At 39.2% G+C, this 17,939-nt stretch overlaps 1 protein-coding gene and 1 long non-coding RNA gene across 2 annotated transcripts in view; one reads left to right on the forward strand and one right to left on the reverse strand.

The window, feature by feature from the left end:
• Positions 1–1,226, forward strand: part of CYP2C8 (cytochrome P450 family 2 subfamily C member 8) — a 28,971-nt gene extending 27,745 nt beyond the window's left edge. The window contains exon 9 of the mRNA XM_071069446.1: positions 695–1,226. Within this exon, the coding sequence (XP_070925547.1) occupies positions 695–876 (182 nt within the window). The 3' untranslated portion in view covers positions 877–1,226. The remainder of the gene's footprint in view (positions 1–694) is intronic.
• The window catches only part of LOC139356220 (uncharacterized), a 138,599-nt gene that overhangs the window by 102,783 nt on the left and 17,877 nt on the right, over positions 1–17,939 (reverse strand). The window lies entirely within an intron of this gene.

Below are 17,939 nucleotides of genomic sequence, written 5' to 3' on the forward strand. Positions count from 1 at the left end.
ATAGATAAATAAATACAGAATTATGATTCCTGGTGATCCATGTTTTAATGAAAACATGAGTATGATGTTGAGGAAAACCAGAGAGCATAGGATTTTATTACTTGAGGGAATTGTAAAGAGTCTGAAGATGAAATGAAATTGAACCTATGTCCTGAATGTAGCCTAATAAAGATGTATCTTAGCCAAAACGAACAACAGGATATGAAACTTGAAACTTCTTGGTGTGTTCAAAATTGATGAAGAGTGTGTATGACTAGAGTTGCGAACAGATTATGTGAAAAGTGGAAGGAAAGATCATGGAATATCAGGCTTGGAACAGGAAACAAGAATGTGCATGTATTTCTATAATGACAGATGGAAACTCAAAATGGCAACAGAGTTGTTTTAATGTGGAAATAAATAATGAAGCGACTGTTATGGCACTGATAATCAATGAATATTTGCTGAATGAAGGGTGCCTATTGAGATTAGATGTTAGACAGATAGCAAATGTGTCTCTTTTTGTACATTTGTTTGTCCTACCATCCATTAATTCATTCATCATTTCATCCATCCATTCATCCACATGTTCATTCATCTACCCTATCATTAATCAATTATTTACTGTGTATTCTGTTTGTGCAAGTCACAAACATACTGTCACAGTCACAGTTAAACACAAGGAGTAACTACTTTCTCTCTTTGTTATCTTCAGGAAAACGAATTTGTGCAGGAGAGGGACTTGCCCGCATGGAGCTATTTTTATTTCTAACCACAATTTTACAGAACTTTAACCTGAAATCTGTTGCTGATTTAAAGAACCTCAATACTACTTCAGCTACCAGAGGGATTATTTCTCTGCCACCCTCGTACCAGATCTGCTTCATTCCTGTCTGAAGATGCTAGCCCATCTGGCTGCCGATCTGCTATCACCTGAAACTCTTTTTTATCAATGACATTCCCACTGTTATGTCTTCTCTGACCTCTCATCACATCTTCCCATGCACTCAATATCCCGTGAGCATCCAACCTCCATTAAGGAGAGTTGTTCAGGTCACTGCACAAATATATCTGTAATTATTCATACTCGTAACACTTGTATTGACTGTCACATATGCTAATACTTTTCTGATGCTGACTTTTTAATATGTTATCACTGTAAAACACGGAAAAGTGATTAATGAATGATAATTTAGATCCATTTCTTTTGTGAATGTGCTAAATAAAAAGTGTTATTAATTGCTGGTTCAGTTCTCAGACTTTCCCTCTTTTGTGCATAATGCAAGAAATAAAAGAAAAGAGAGTGCCAGGAGGCCAGGCTTGTCCTCATAATAATAAACAGAGAGAGTGACAAAGGAGAAGAGGGTGAGGAAGGTCTCTGGATGTTTGCCATCTAGAGTTACTGAAGGTTTGGCTTTATAACAGAAAAAGTCTGTCTAAGGGAAGAAACAACCTTCAGGGAAATATTGAGAGAATCAGTTCAGTTGTGTATTATTTGCAGATAAAATGAGGCTAATTACTTCAGGGCCACAGAATCAATTTACGGTGCATTTATGTTAAGTGTAAAACAAGAAATAGAAATTAGAAAAATAATGTAATCTGTTGAGACTTTCCAAGGATTTTGTTCTTGTTTGGAGAGAGAAGAATAAACCCCAGAACATATGATTAGCAATATGATTAGTATATATTCATACTTGACTCCAAGTTGAAAACATAAAGCGAAAAAAAATTCAAATTTTTATTTAGTGTTCACAATGATACCAAAACAGAGGCATGAATTTAGACACTTAATCTCCATTTCTTCACTGACCCACTCATCTTTAACCCCATAGGTGAAAAAATTGAGCAGGGACATGAGGGCACTCAAGCACAAAGCCTCTGTAAACAGTCAGAACCACTACAGCAGGTTCAGTGGTCCTCTTATCGGAATAAGGTTACTGAAATCCGTCTCTTGTCCCATGAAAGTTGTAGCTATGGCTTGTGGAACCGTGGGTAGAGGTTGGCATCTGATGGAGGCCAGTGCTTGTATAGTTGCTAGAGAAAAATTAAAATCTTGAGCCAGTTAGAACACAGTTTATTCTTTAAGTGTGGGGGTGAATGACCTAACTCTTGCCTGCCATGACCTTAGGTCCTATTTATAAGTTGGTATCTTATTGCCACAAAGAGTCCACCCCATCAGTCTCATGGTCTCTATTTTAACACTAATGTTGATGAGTTGTTTTGTGTCAACCACAAAAGGGAGGGGGTCTAAAGAGACATGTCTGATCTCCCATCCTCTCATGGCCGGGAGTACAGTTTTTAAGGTTTTGCTGGGGTTCCCTTGTCCAAGCAGGCTTGGGATTTATTTTTAGTTTACAATAATTACAAAATTTCAAAGAATCTACCCACAGAATACATCTAAGTTACATAGTTGAGAAGAACATAGTTACAATAGAGAAGACAGCCACACACTATCTGAACCTAGTAATCAAATGACATCATTCTAATAAAACACATTGAAATTGTCTATCACTCCAAAATGAAAAGTATCCTCTGATATTCCTGGCAGAGATTCATCTGCTCAATTTAATCATTAAAAAACATTAGACAGGCCTAAATTGAGGGACATTTTATAAATATTCAGCCTATACTCTCAAAGAGAGGCAATGTCTTGGAAGTCAAGTAATGACTGAAGAACTGCTCCACACTGAAGTAGATGAAAGAGATGTGACAGCTAGTTGTGGCATGAGATTCTGGATTCTGAACTAAATTATAAGAGGGACAAAAAGCATATATTTTAGGACTTTTGGTAAAACACCAACAGGAACAAGAATTAGAAAGTTCCAATGCATTAATATTGATTTTCTGATCCTGATGGTTTTACTATAGTTATATAAGAGAAGCACATTGTTTTGAGTAAATACATACGAAAATACTTCAACTATCTGGAATCAGGTCAGTATTTACTTTCAAACGGTTCCATGTAAAACAATTATTTATAAGAACAAGCAGTTCTTCTATATACCTGTGATTGTTTTAAAAACAAATAAAGCCAACTGTGTGCTTATATATGCAAAATAAACTAGGCTTTCACAAATGAAGAATCACTGCTGACAATGCAACTTGAATTGCTCAACATCATTAAGCTTCATGGAAATACAAATTAAAACTTCAATTAGATATTATTATATAATTCATCAGAATGGTTCAAATGAAAAAAGGACAGATCATGTTGTCTGTTGACAAGAAAGTGAAACAATCACAGTCTCATAGAAACAATAATAAAATAATTCAACCATTTGGATAATCCTTTGGTGGAATTTACTTAAAGTAAATACATGCATATCTAGCAATTGCAGTTGTAGGTATGTACTGAACAGAAATGCAGCAATACCTTGTGATAGCAAAAAAACGTATCGGAATGTACATAACAGCACTATTCAAAATAGCCTCACACTGGAAGCAATGCAAATGTTTGAAGCAGTATCATAAAACAATTGTAAAATGCTCATAAAGTGAAACACTAAGAAACAGATAACAACTATTGCTGTCTGCAACAACTTGATTGAATGTCACAATACCTTAAATGAAAGTACTTGACAGTAAATAAGTACTATGGGATGATTCTATTGATATAAATTGACAAATAAATAAAACTATCATTTTGTTTCTTTTTTTAAAAAAAAGTGTGTGGTTTTTTTTGCCAAGATGGTAGATTAGAAGCTTTAACATGCCTCAGCCACTTGGAAATAGCAAAATAGTGTGTAAAGATCAATTCTGTGAGCTTTAATTCAAGAAAAAATGTGGGAATTCACTGAAATAGTGAAACACACTTCAGATCCCAAGTGAAGGAGGTGGGAATGCAGGCCCCATGATGGTGTTCAGCTTATCAAAACAGGTGAAGCCCCCAGTATGTGAGAGGGCCAGAGAGTCTCCCTCTCTGAATCTCCTTTCCAGTAGAGATCCAGGCCCCAAATGCTGGAACTTACTTGGAGGGAGGCTGGAAAGTGATGAAAGGGAAAGACACTAGGAAAATCTGCATGTGTTTCCCAGACCCAGAACTGAGAAGACGTTGCCATTTTTAATCTGCGCTCCTGGAAAGTCAGTCATTGGTGACCTGGCAGCAGCAGTCACTGTAGGCATTTTAGTCTCAGGACAGAGACAGAAGCACTTGTTCTGGAGCAGGGAAAGGGCACCCACAGTCAGAATTGAGCGGTGAGTGTGGTGAGCACCCCAACAGTAAGCGCTGGAATTGAGCTCTCTCCCATCACTGGACTGGAGTGGGAGGAGAGTTGCTGAAATCGAGGTTTCTCTTGGGCATCACAGCTTGCAGTCTGGGACAGCTTTGTGACTTGGAACTGGTCTGCCTGTGTCACTGCTGGATGCCCCATCCTGCTCCCTTGTTCAGTCATGACAGAGTGTCCCACCAGTTCTGAGAAACAGGAGAGAGGCAAACCACACTCCTGCTTACCTGTATTGGGAGCCTGAGCCAAGTTACCCTTTCCTTACTAAGATCTTAGCAAGGTGGTACATGTGCCCTCCACTCCACTCCTGGTCATTTTTCCAAGCATTTGGAGCACCCACTCAGATGGATTAGCAGCCTGAGCTTCCCCTCCCTTCCCACGCAGAGACCTTGGCGCAGAGGCACACTGTTTGCTCCATACCCACACATAACACCAAGCTTTGGGTGTACCTACTCACTGGAATAGGAGCTTGAGTCACCACTTCTTCCCACACAAAGACCTTAGTGCAGTAGCACTTCCTCTGCTGCACACCCAGACATAACTGCAGGCATTCTGCAAACCCATTCTCAATGATTAGGAGTTTGAACAGCCCCTACCTTCCCATGCAAAGACCTTGTTGTGGCGATTTCTGTGCTCATTCCCTAGTCATCTCACACACAGTTTGAGCGGCACATACTCTCTGGGATTAGGAGCTTGACTTGCCCCTCTTATCCCCTGCAAAGACCTTTTGGCAGCAGCAGTTTTTCTGCTACCTCCTCAGGCATATTTCCAGGCATTTGGTACACCTGATTCCCTGGATAAGGATCCTGAAGTACCCTTCCCTTCAGGTGAAGAAATATTGGTGCAGCCATGGCCTCTCTGCTTGATGGCCAGAAATATCTCCAGGCACTTGAAGCACTCACTATTCTAAATTAGAAGTTCAGGCTACCCCACCCATGCAGAGAACTTGGGGCAGCCAGGATTTCCTGACAACATGAATTAGCACACCTCCAGATGCCTGGCTATGGTCCACTAGACCTGCTTTCAAAGCTGATGCTTGTTCCTGACACTAGGAGACCTGTAGGCAGGCCTGTCTCATCACCCCACCAGTCTTGGTCCTCCATTTGAGGGCTAATCTGGGAGCTCAGACAAATGTGCATGCCACTAATCAGCCCATTGCCTGAGGTAACAGAGAGCTTCTACCAGTAAACAAGGATCAAGTATATACACATCTGCATTAACCTTAGCCAGCTCTTACCTATGAGTACCACCAGTGGTCCTGGAGGTTGAAATGCATAACACAATAGAAAATCTACTGACACAATGCACAGCACTGGGGAACAATATATACTTTCTGAGAACTCCACACTCTAGCCCCAGAGGAGAAAATGAGCCTGCTCACGTACCATGCACAGCACTATTTCAACCAGCATCTGAGAAAGCCATTATACAAAGGCTATTTATAACCAAGGAACTTTTACAAACACTTTGCCACTGAAAGCACCCAGAACCAAAGCCAAAGGACCCTAAACAGCATATGTAATACACTTTCTTAAATCTTTTCCCATTAGACAAAAAAAAGTACAGCTCACTGTCAGCATTTATTTAATTTTACATAAACACTCTCTTTGAGGCTGAAGCAAAGGTTTTGAATGTGAAAATAAAATATAAAAACTTTCCTTGGAGTTGTTTCCAAACAGAACTTGTCTCTAATCCTAATGTAACAAAAGTATATGTAAAGATCAGTATTTAATAGTTTTTCTGTGTGGTAAATTTCAAACCATAGAACAACACAAAGTGGAACATCACATTCCACAAAAATGTACTGCATTTCTCTCTGAATCTTCTTGCCATCCTTGTCATTGTGTGAGCAGCAAATGATACAGCAACCAGCCAATTCTGTTTCCCTGACGTTGGTGGTATGCTTTTGGGGAAATGTCATCTAGACAGGCAATGTGGTGTGACATCATCACAGCATGGAGGGTCTTGAAGAGGTTGCTGCCCTTGCTTGTGATGCTTTTCCAGCATTCTTTCTATCAACGTCACTCTGAAGTTTGCATGACTGATCATGTGAGCAGAGTAATGTTTAAAAGGTGGTAAAAGAATTTCTTATACCAAAACCTGGTGTGTTATCTCAGGGTAAATGCTGCAGCTGCAAGTGCCAACAGAGAGCACTCTCAGTGCAAATGGGGAATGGGTTAAGGGGGGGAATTTGTTATTCAAACAAAAGCTAATTCAAAAAACAAGAAGGTGAAATAGCTCATTCAAATGAGAGAAAAGCAGAGAAACAACTCTAAAGGTATGAAAAGATGAAGTGTATAACACCTCCAAAGGATCATACTAGCAAAAATAAAATATTTGAATACCAAATAAATAATGCAAAGTATTCATTTTTAAAAGCCCAGTGAGGTCCAAGAGAAAGTTAAAGACCAACACAAATAAATCAGAAAAACAATTCGTGATATGAAAAAAGAAATAGATATCATTTTTGAAACCAAACAGAACTTCTGGCAATTAAAAAAAAAAATGAAGGATTCACAAAATACAGTTGAAACTTTAACAAAAGGCTAGACAAAGTGGAAGAATTTCAGACCTGGAAGACAGGTCTTTTAATTGATCGAGTCAATCAAAAATAAAGAGGAAAGGGTTTTAGAAATGAACAATGCCTTTGAAAAATATGGAATTCTGTAAAGCATCCAAAACTACAAGTTACTGGCACTCCAAAGGGAGAAGGGAAAAAACTAAAAAGTATGGGAAAACCTAGTTTAGGAAAAAATTCAGGAAAAGTTCCCTGGTCTTAGGAGAAATTTGAGACATTCAGATTTGTGAGCTCAGAGAGCTTCTGGAAGATTTTTTGCAAGAAGAACCTCATTATGGCATATAGTCATCAAACTATCTAAAGTCAACGTGAAGGAAAAAAATCCTAAGAGCATCAAGAAAGACATTTCTAATCACCTATAAAGAAAATCTCATCAGAGTAATACTGGACTGCTCTGAAGAAACCCTGCATGCTAGAAGAGATGGGGACTATTTATTTTTAGCATCCTTAAAGAAAGAACTGCCAACCAAGAATGTCATATCATGCCTAACAAAACTTCAGAAATGACAGAGAAATAGTCATTTGCAGACAAACAAACATTAAGGGAATTGCTCACCATGAGCCTGGTGCTACAAGAACTGATCAAAAAAATCCTAAACTTGGAAACAAAATGGGAATACTCACTGTAAGAGGACATACGAATACAAAGCTCACACATCTGATAAAAACAATTTTACAAATTTTACAATTGAAACTCAAAGGCAACAAGCTAACAACGCTATGACAGGAACAAAACATCACATATCAATTTTTTTGTGTGTGTGATGGTGTTTTGCTCTTGTTGCCCAGGCTGGAGTTCAATGGTGCAATTTCGGTTCACTGCAACCTCTGCCTCCCAGGTTCAAGCGATTCTCCTGCCTCAGCCTCCTCAGTAGCTGGGATTACAGGCATGTGCCATTAGACCTGGCTAATTTTGTATTTTTAGTAGAGACAGGATTTCTCCATGTTAGTTACACTGGTCCTCAATCTCCTGACCTCAGGTGATCTGCCCGCCTTGATCTCCCAAAGTCCTGGGATTAAAGGTGTGAGCCACTATGCCTGGCCACATATCAATATTAACGTTGAATGTAAGTGATGTAAAGACTCTACTTAAAAAATACAGAATGGCAAATTTGATTGAAAAACAAGACCTAGTCATTTGCTGCCTTCAAGAGACCTACCTACCAGCTAAAACAGCTATAGACTCATAGTAAAGGGGGGAAAAGATATATCATGCAAATGGAAAGCTAAAGTGAGCTGAAGTAGCCACGCTCATATCAGATAAAACAGATGTTAAACCTACAATTGAAAAAAAAGAGGATCATAATGATAAAGAGTTCAATACAACAAGAAAAAATAAATATCCTGAATATATATGCATCCAAAACCAGAGCACCCAGATTCATAAAACAAATAATACTGCATATAAGTAAACAGACTGATAGCAATAGAATAATAATGAGGGACTACAACAGCACACTGACATCACTAGAAGATCATTGAGGCAGCAAATCAACAAAGAATTTCTGGACTTAAACTTGGCTATAGATCGTATAGGCCAAGTAGACATTTATAGAACATTCTATCAAACAAATTCAGAGTATAAATTCTTCTCAATTGCACATAGAACATTTTCCAAAGTCCACTATATGCTTAGCCATAAAGCAAGCCTCATACATTCAAAAAATATCAAAATCATATTAAGTGTCTTCTCAGACCACAGTGGAATAAAATTAGACATCAATACGAAGAGGAACTCTCAAAACTAAACAAGTATGTGGAAGCCAAACAACTTGCTCCTGAATGACCTTTAAGTAAACAATGAAATTAAAACAGAAATCAAATAATTTTTTGAAATAAATTAAATATAGACACAGTATACCAAAACCTCTGGGATACAGTAAAAGCAATGCTAAGGAGAAAGTTTATAGTGTTAAATGTCTATATCAAAAAACATAGAAAGATTCCAACTTAACCTAATGTCATACATCATGGAACTAGAAAAACAAGCACAAACCAATCTCAAAGCTAAGAGAAGAATGGAAATAAAAAAGATCAGATCAGAGCAGAACTAAGTGAGACAGGAAATAACAAAGTTCAGAGCATAAATAAATGAGACTGAGGCCCCCCAAAATTGATACAAAGAATCAATGAAACAAAAATGTGGTTCTTTGAAAGAACAAACAAAAATGATAGACAACTACAGCTAGAGTACCCAAGAAATAAGGAGAAGATTTAAATAAGTATTATCAGAAATAATAAATGTGACATTATAACGGATACCTCAGAAATACAAAAGATATCAGAAACTACAAAGAACACCTATGCAAACAAACTCAAAATCTTAAAGGAAATAGATAAATTCCTAGAGACATACAACCTCACGTGACTGAACTAGGAATAAATAGAAATCCTGAATATACCAATAATGAGTAATGAAATCAAATCAGTCATAAAAAATCTTTTAGCAAAAAATGCCCAGGACCAGACAGATTCATAGCCAAATTTTGTCAGTTGTACATAGGAAAGCTGACACCAATGTTTCTGAAACAACTCCAAAAAGTGAAGGGGCAGTAATTTCTCCTTAACTCATTCTATAAAACCAGTATCACCCTAATACCAAAAACAATCAAGGACATCCACACACACAAAAAGGAAAACTACAGGCCAATATTCTTGATGAACACAGATGCAGAAATCCTCAACAAAATATTAGCAAACCAAATAAAACAGCACATCAAAATGTTTATACACTGTTGGTGGTAATGCAAATTAGTCCAGTCACTGTGGAAAACACTCTGATGGTTTCTCAAAGAATTTAAAGCACAGCCACAATTCAACCCAACAACCCCAGCACTTTGGTATATAGCCAAAAGAGAATAAATCATTCTATCAAAAAGATATGTGCATGCATATCTTCATCACTGCATTATTCACAATAGCAAATGCATGGAATCAAAATATGTGTCCATTAATGGTAGATTGGATAAAGAAAATGTGGTACATATGTATCATGAAGTACTATGCAGCCATAAAAAGAATGAAATCAGGTCCTTTGCAGCAACATCGATGGAACTGGACACCATAATCCTGAGCAAACTAATACAGGTACAGAAAACCAAATAATGAGCATTCTCACTTGTGGGTAGGAGTTAAACATTGAGCATACATGGACATAAACATGGGAAAAAATAGCACTATGGACAACAATAAGGTGGGAGAGGGGGTAAAAACTACCTGTCAGGTACTATGCTTACCACCAGGGTGATTGGATCCATACTCCAAATCTCAGCATCACACAATGTACCAATGTAACAAATCACCACATGTAGCCCCTGTATCTAAAATAAAAATTGACTTTTTAAAAAACCAAACAAATAAGTAAACAGAAATCCTAATCAAGTGGATTTTCTTCCAGGGATGCAAGAATGTTTCCACGTACACAGATGAATGAATGTGAGTCATCAAAGAAACACAACTAAAAACAAAAACCATATGATTATCTCGATAGATATAGAAAAGGCAATTATGATAAAAAAAACCCTCAACATATTAGGCTTTAAAGGAACATACTGCAAATTAATAAGACCCACCTATGACAAACACACAACCAACATCATGTAGAATGTGCAGAAGGGAAAACAATCCCTAAGAACTGCAACAAGACAAGGATGTCCACTCTCAGCACTCCCTACCGGACATAGCACTGGAAGCTATAGCCAGAGCAACCAAGAAAGAAAAAGAAAGAAAAGACATTCAAATTGGAAAAGAGGCACTCAAATTATTTCTGCTAGTTGATGATAGAATCATATACCTAGAAATATCTAACAACCTCTTTTTAAGTCTTCTAGACTTAATTGACAACCTCAGTAAATGTTCAGGGTACAAAAATCTGTAGAATTTGTATACACCAATAAGATTCAAGATAAGAACTATATCAGAAAGTAAATCTCATTGAAAACACCCACACATTGTCAAGATGGTTGAATAGAAACAGCTGCAGTCTGCAGCTCCCAGCGAGATTAATGCAGAAGATTGGTGATCTCTGCATTTCCCACTGAGGTACATGGCACATCTCATTTTGACTGGTTAGACAATGGGTGCAGCTCATGGAGAGTGAGCCAAAGCAGGGTGAGGCTCACCCCAGAAGCCCAAGAGGTTAGGGAACCCCTACCTTAGCCAAAGGAAGCCATGAGAGATTGTGCCTGAGGAATGGTGCACTCCAGCCCAGATACCATGCTTTTCCCATGGTCTTCGCAACCCACAGACCAGAAGTTTCCATCAAGGGTCTACACCACCAGGGTCCAGAGTTTCAAGCACAAAACTGGGCAGTATTTGGGCATGCACTGAGCTAGCTGGAGGAGTTATCTTTCATACCTCAGTGGCATCTGGAAAACCAGGGAGATAGAATCATTCACTCCCCCGAAAAGGGGGCTGAAGCCAGGGAGCCAAGTGGCCTAGCTCAGTGGAATTCACCCCACAAAGCACAGGAAGCTAAGTTCTACTTGCTGGAAATTGTCGCTGCCAGCACTGCAGTCTGAAGTTTTCCTAAGATACTAGAGTTTGATGGGGGGAGCAGAATTCACCATTAGAGAGGCTGGAGTGGGCACTTTTCCCCTCACAGTGTAAACAAAGTCACCAGGAAGTTTGAACTGGGCAGAGCCCACCATAGCTTGGCAAAGTCACTATATCCAGACTGCCTCTCTAGATTCCTCCTCTCTGAGCAGGGCATATCTGAAAGAAAGGCAGGAGCCCCAGGCAGAGGGTGATAGATAAAACTCCCATCTCACTGGGACAGGGCACCTGGGGGAAGGGGTGCCTGAGGACACACTTCAGCAGACTTAAACTTTTCTGCCTGCCTGCTCTGAAGAGAGCAGCTGATCTCCCAGCACAGTGCTGAAGCTCAGCAAAAGAACAGACTGCCTCCTCAAGTGGGTCCTTGACACCTGTGCCTCCTGACTTGGAGACACCTCCCAGCAGGGGTCAACAGACATATCGTACAGGAGAGCTCCATCTGTCTGGCATCTTGTGGGAGCCCCTCTGGGAAGAAGCTTCCAGAGAAAGGAACAAGCAGCAATCTTTGCTGTTCTGCAACCTTTGCTGGTGACACCCAGGCACACAGGGTCTGCAGAAGACATGCAGCAAATTCCAGCAGACCTGAAGCAGAGGGTCCTGACATTTAGAAGGAAAACTAACAAGCAGAAAGTAATATGATCGACATCAACGAAAAGGACATTTGCAAAGAAACCTCACATGAAGGTCACCAACATCAAAGACCAAAGGTAGATAAATCAACAAAGATGAGGAAAACTCAGCACAAAAAGGTTGAAAATTTCAAAAACCAGAATGCATCTCCTCCTCCAAAGAATCCCAACTACTTGCCAGCAAGGGAACAAAACTGGATGAAGGATGAGTGACAAATTGACAGAAGTAGGCTTCAGAAGGTGGGTATTAACAAGCTACTCTGAGTTAAAGGAATGTGTGCTAACTCAATGCAAGGAAGCTAGGAACCTTGAAAAAAAGTTAGACGAATTGCTAACTAGAATAACCAGTTTAGGAAAGAACATAGATGACCTGATGGAGCTAAAAAACACAGCACAAGAACTTCATGAAGCATACACAAGTATCAATAGCCAAACAGATCAAGTGGAAGAAAGGATATCAGAGACTGAAGATCAAACTAATGAAATAAAGTGTAAAGACAAGATTAGAAAGAAATGAATCAAAGGAAATGAACAAAGCCTCCAAGGAATATGGGACTGTGTGAGAAGACCAAACCTACGTTTCATTGGTGTACCTGAAAGTGATGAGGAGAATACAACCAAGTTGGAAAACATTTCAGAATATTATCCAGAAGAACATTCCCAATCTAGCAAGGCAGGCCAACATTTAAATTCAGGAAATACAGAGAACACCACAAAATACTCCTTGAGAAGAGGAACCCCAAGATACATAACTGTCAGATTCAACAAGGTTGAAACGAGAGAGTGGGCTGAAGCAGCGCAGGGCATTGCCTCACCTGGGGAGCACAAGGGGTCGGGGGATTTATCTTTCCTAGCCAAGGGAAGCTGTGAGTGACTGTACTTGGAGGAACAGTATACTTCTGCCCAAATACTGCACTTTTCCCATGGTCTTCACAATCAGCTGACCTGGAGATTCCTTTCCATGCTTGGTGCAGTAGGTCCCAAGCCCATGGAGCCTTGCTTGCTGCTAGTGCAGCAGTCTGAGATTGATCTGGGACACTGGAACTTGGCAGGGTGCAGGTGTGTCTGCCATTGCTCACGCTTGAGTAGGCGGTTCTATGCTTGAGTAGGCGGTTCCAGTGTAAACAAAGCGGCAGGGAAGCTCAAACTGGGCAGAACCCACCACAGCTCAGCAAGGCCTACTGCTGCTCTAGATTCAACTTCCGGGGGAAGGATGTATCTGAACAAAAGGCAGCAGACAGCTTCTGCAGACTTCTGTCAGCTTCTGTCAGTCCTTGTCTGACAGCTCTGAAGAAAGCAGTGGTTGTTCCAGCACAGTGTTTGAGATCCAATAACAGAAAGACTGCCTCCTCAAGTGGGTCCCTGACCTCTGTATAGTTTGGCTGGGAGACACCTCCCAGGAAGGGCAAAAATGCACCTCATACAGGTGGGTGCCCCTCTGGGATGAAGCTTCAAGAGGAAGGATCAGACAGCATTATTGGCTGCTCTGCAGCCTCCGCAGGTGATACTCAGGCAAACAGGGTCTGGAGTGGACCTCCAGCAAATTCCAACAGACCTGTCACTGAGGGGCCTCTCTGTTGGAAGGAAAATAGAATCAACATCAAGAAAAAGGACACCCATACCAAAACCCCATCGGTAGGACACCAACATCAAAGACTAAAGGTTGGTAAAACCACAAAGAGGGGGAGAAAGCAGAGCAGAAAGACTGAAAATTCCAAAAAAACAATGCCTCTTCTCCTCCAAAGGAACATAGCTCCTCACCAGCAAGGGAACAAAACTGGAGGGAGAATGAGTTTGACAAATCGACAGAAGTAGGCTTCAGAATATCAGTAATAACAAACTTCTCTGAGCTAAAGCAGCATATTCCTTTTTTTTCCTTTTTTATTATACTTTAAGTTCTAGGGTACATGTGCACAACATGCAGCTTGGTTACATATGTATACATGTGACATATTGGTGTGCTGCATCCCTTAACTCATCATTTACATTAGGTATATATCCCAGTGCTATCCTTTCGCCCTTCCCCACCCCACAACAGGCCCAAGTGTGTGATGTTCACCTTCCTGTGTCCAAGTGTTCTCATTGTTCATTTCCCACATATGAGTGAGAACGTGTGGTGTTTGGTTTTCTGTTCTTGCGATAGTTTGCTGAGAATGATGGTTTCCAGCTGCATCCATGTCCCTACAAAGGACATGAACTCATCCTTTTTTATGGCTGCATAGTATTCCATGGTGTATATGTGCCATATTTTCTTAATCCAGTCTGTCACTGATGGACATTTGGGTTGGTTCCAAGTCTTTGCTATTGTGAATAGTGCCACAATAAACATACGTGTGCATGTGTCTTTATAGCAGCATGGTTTATAAACCTTTGGGTATATATCCAGTAATGGGATAGCTGGGTCAAATGGTTATTTCTAGTTCTAGATCCTTGAGGAATCGCCACACTGTTTTCCACAATGGTTGAACTAGTTTACAGTCCCACCAACAGTGTAAAAGTGTTCCTATTTCTCCACATCCTCTCCAGCACCTGTGGTTTCCTGACTTTTTAATGATCGCCATTCTAACTGGTGTGACATGGTATCTCATTGTGGTTTTGATTCGCATTTCTCTGATGGCTAGTGATGATGAGCATTTTTTTCATGTGTCTATTGGCTGCATAAATGTCTTTTTTTGATAAGTGTCTGTTCATATCCTTTGCCCACTTTTTATGGGGTTGTTTGTTTTTTCTTGTAAATTTGTTTGAGTTCTTTGTAGTTTCTGGATATTAGCCTAAAGGAGCATATTCTAACCCATTGCAAGGAAGCTAAAAATCTTGAGAAAAGGTTAGATGAATTGCTAACTAGAATAACCAGTGTAGAAAAGACCTTAAATGACCTGATATAACTGAAAACCACAGTACAAGAACTGCATGAAGCATACACAAGCTTCAATAGTTGATTCAATCAAGTAGAAGAAAGGACATCCTTTCAAAGGACTGAAGATCAAATAAACGAAATAAAGCAAGAAGACAAGATTTGAGAAAAAAGAGTGAAAGGAAAAGAACAAAGTCTCTGAGAAATATGTGACTATGTGAAAAGACCAAATCTACATTTGATTGGTGTACCTGAAAATCACAGGGAGAATGGAACCAAGTTAGAAAACACTCTTCAAGATATTATCAAGGAGAATTTTCCAGACCTTGCAAGGCAGGCCAACATTCAAATTCAGGAAATACAGAGAACACCACAAAGATACTCCTTGAGAAAAGCAACCCGAAGACACATAATTGTCAGATTCACCAAGGTTTAAATGATGGAAAAAAATGTTAAGTGCAGCCAGAATGAAAGGTTGGGTTACCTACAAAGGGAAGTCCATCAGAATAACAGCAGATCCCTCAGCAGAAACCCTACAAGCCAGAAGAGAGTAAGGGCTAATATTCAACATTCTTAAAGAAAAGAATTTTCAATCCAGAATTTCATATCCAGCCAAACTAACCTTCATAAGTGAAGGAGAAATAACATATTTTACAGACAAACAAATGCAGAGAGATTTTGTCACCACCAGGTCTGCCTTACAAGAGCTTGTGAAGGAAACAATAAACATAAAAAGGAACAACCAGTACCAGCCACTGCAAAAACATGCCAAATTATAAAGACCATCAACACTGAAGAAACTGCAGCAATTAACAGGTGAAATAACCAGCTATCATCACAATGACAGGATCAAATTCACACATAACAATATTAATCTTAAACGTAAATGGGCTAAATGCCTCAATTAAAACACACAGACTGGCAAATTGGATAAATAGTCAAAACCCATCAATGTGCTGTATTCAGGAGACCCATCTCATGTGCAAAGATACACATAGGCTGAAAATAAAGGGGTAGAGGAAGATCTACCAAGCAAATGGAAAGTGAAACAAAGCAGGGGTTGCAATCCTGGTCTCTGATAAAACAGACTTTAATCCAACAAAGATCAAAAGAGACAAAGAAGGCCATTACATAATGGTAAAGGGATCAATGCAACAAGAAGAGTTAACTATCCTATATATATATATGCACCCAATACAGGAGCACCCAGATTCATAAAGCAAGTCCTTAGAGAGCTACAAGGAGACTTAGACTCCCACACAACAATAATGGAAGACTTTAAGACCACACTGTCAATATTAGACAGATCAATGAGACAGAAAATTAACAAGTATATCCAGGTCTTGAACTCAGCTCTGAACAAAGTGGATTTAATAGACATCTACAGAACTCTCCACCCCAAATCAATAGAATATACATTCTTCTCAGCACTACGTTTCACTTATTCTAAAATTGACCACATAATTGGAAGTAAAATACTCCTCAGCAAATGTAAAAGAACAGAAATCACAACAAACTGTCTCTCAGACCATGGTGCAATCAAACTAGAACTCAGAATTAAGAAACTCACTCAAAACTCACTCAAAAACTCCATGGAATCTGAACAACCTGGTCCTGAATGACTACTGAGTAAATAATGAAATTAAGGCAGAAAGAAAGATGTTCTTTGAAACTATTGAAAACAAAGACACAAGGTACCAGAATCTCTGGGACACAAGACAAGGATGCCCTCTCTCACCACTCCTGTTCAACATAGTATTGAAGCTCTGACTAGGGCAATCAGGCAAAAGAAAGAAATAAAAGGTATTCAATTAGGAAAAGAGGAAGTCAAATTGTCTCTGTTTGCAGATGACATGATTTTATATTTAGAAAACCCCATTGTATCAGCCCAAAATCTCCTTAAGGTGATAAGCAACTTCAGCAAAATCTCAGGACACAAAATCAATGTGCACAAATCACAAGCATTGTTATACACCAATAACAGACAAACAGAGAGTCAAATCATAAGTGAACTCCCATTCACAATTGCTTCAAAGAGAATAAAATACCTAGGAATCCAACTTACAAGGGATGTGAAGGAACTCTTCAAGGAGAACTACAAACCACTGCTCCACGAAATAAAAGAGGACACAAACAAATGGAAAAAAATTCCATGCTCATGGATAGGAAGAATCAATATCATGAAAATGGCCATACTGTCCAAAGTAATTTATAGATTCAATGCTATCCCCATTAAGCTACCACTGACTTTCTTTGCAGAATTGGAAAAAAACTACTTTAAAGTTCAAATGGAACATAAAAGAGCCTGCATAACCAAAACAATCTTCAGCAAGAAGAACAAAGCTGGAGGCATCATGCTACTTGACTTCAAACTATACTACAAGGCTACAGTAAATAAAACAGCATGGTACTGGTACCAAAACATATAAATATAGACCAATGGAACCAAATAGAGGCCTAAGAAATAACACCCCACATCCACAACCATCTGATCTTTACAAACCTGACAAAAACAAACAATGGGGGAAGGGGAAGGGATTCCCTATTTAATAAATGGTGCTGGGAAAACTGGCTAGCCATATGTAGAAAGTTGAAACTGAGTCCCTTCCTTACACCTTACAGAAAAATTAACTCAAGGTGGATTAAAGACTTAAAAACTAAAACCAAAAAAGCCCTAGAAGAAAACCTAGGCAATACTATTCAGGACACAGGCATGGGCAAAGACTTCATGACTAAAATAGCAAAAGCAATGGCAACAAAAGCCACAATTGACAAATGAAAGCTAATTAAACTAAAGAGCTTCTGCGCAGCAAAAGAAACTATCATCAGGTTCAACAGGCAACCTACAGAATGGGAGAAAAATTTTGCAATCTATCCATCTGACAAAGGGCTAAAATCCAGACTCTACAAAGAAATTCAAACAAATTCAAAAGCTTGCAGAAGACAAGAAATAAATAAGATCAGAGAAGAACTGAAGGAAATAGAGACTTGAAAAACCCTTCAAAAAAATCAGTGAATCCAGGAGCTGGTTTTTTGAAAAGATCAACAAAATAGACCACTAGCTAGACTAATAAAGAAGAAAAGGGAAAAGAATAGACACAACAAATAATGATAAAGGGGAT

Source organism: Macaca nemestrina, chromosome 9, assembly GCF_043159975.1.
Source record: "Macaca nemestrina isolate mMacNem1 chromosome 9, mMacNem.hap1, whole genome shotgun sequence".
NCBI lineage: Eukaryota > Metazoa > Chordata > Mammalia > Primates > Cercopithecidae > Macaca > Macaca nemestrina.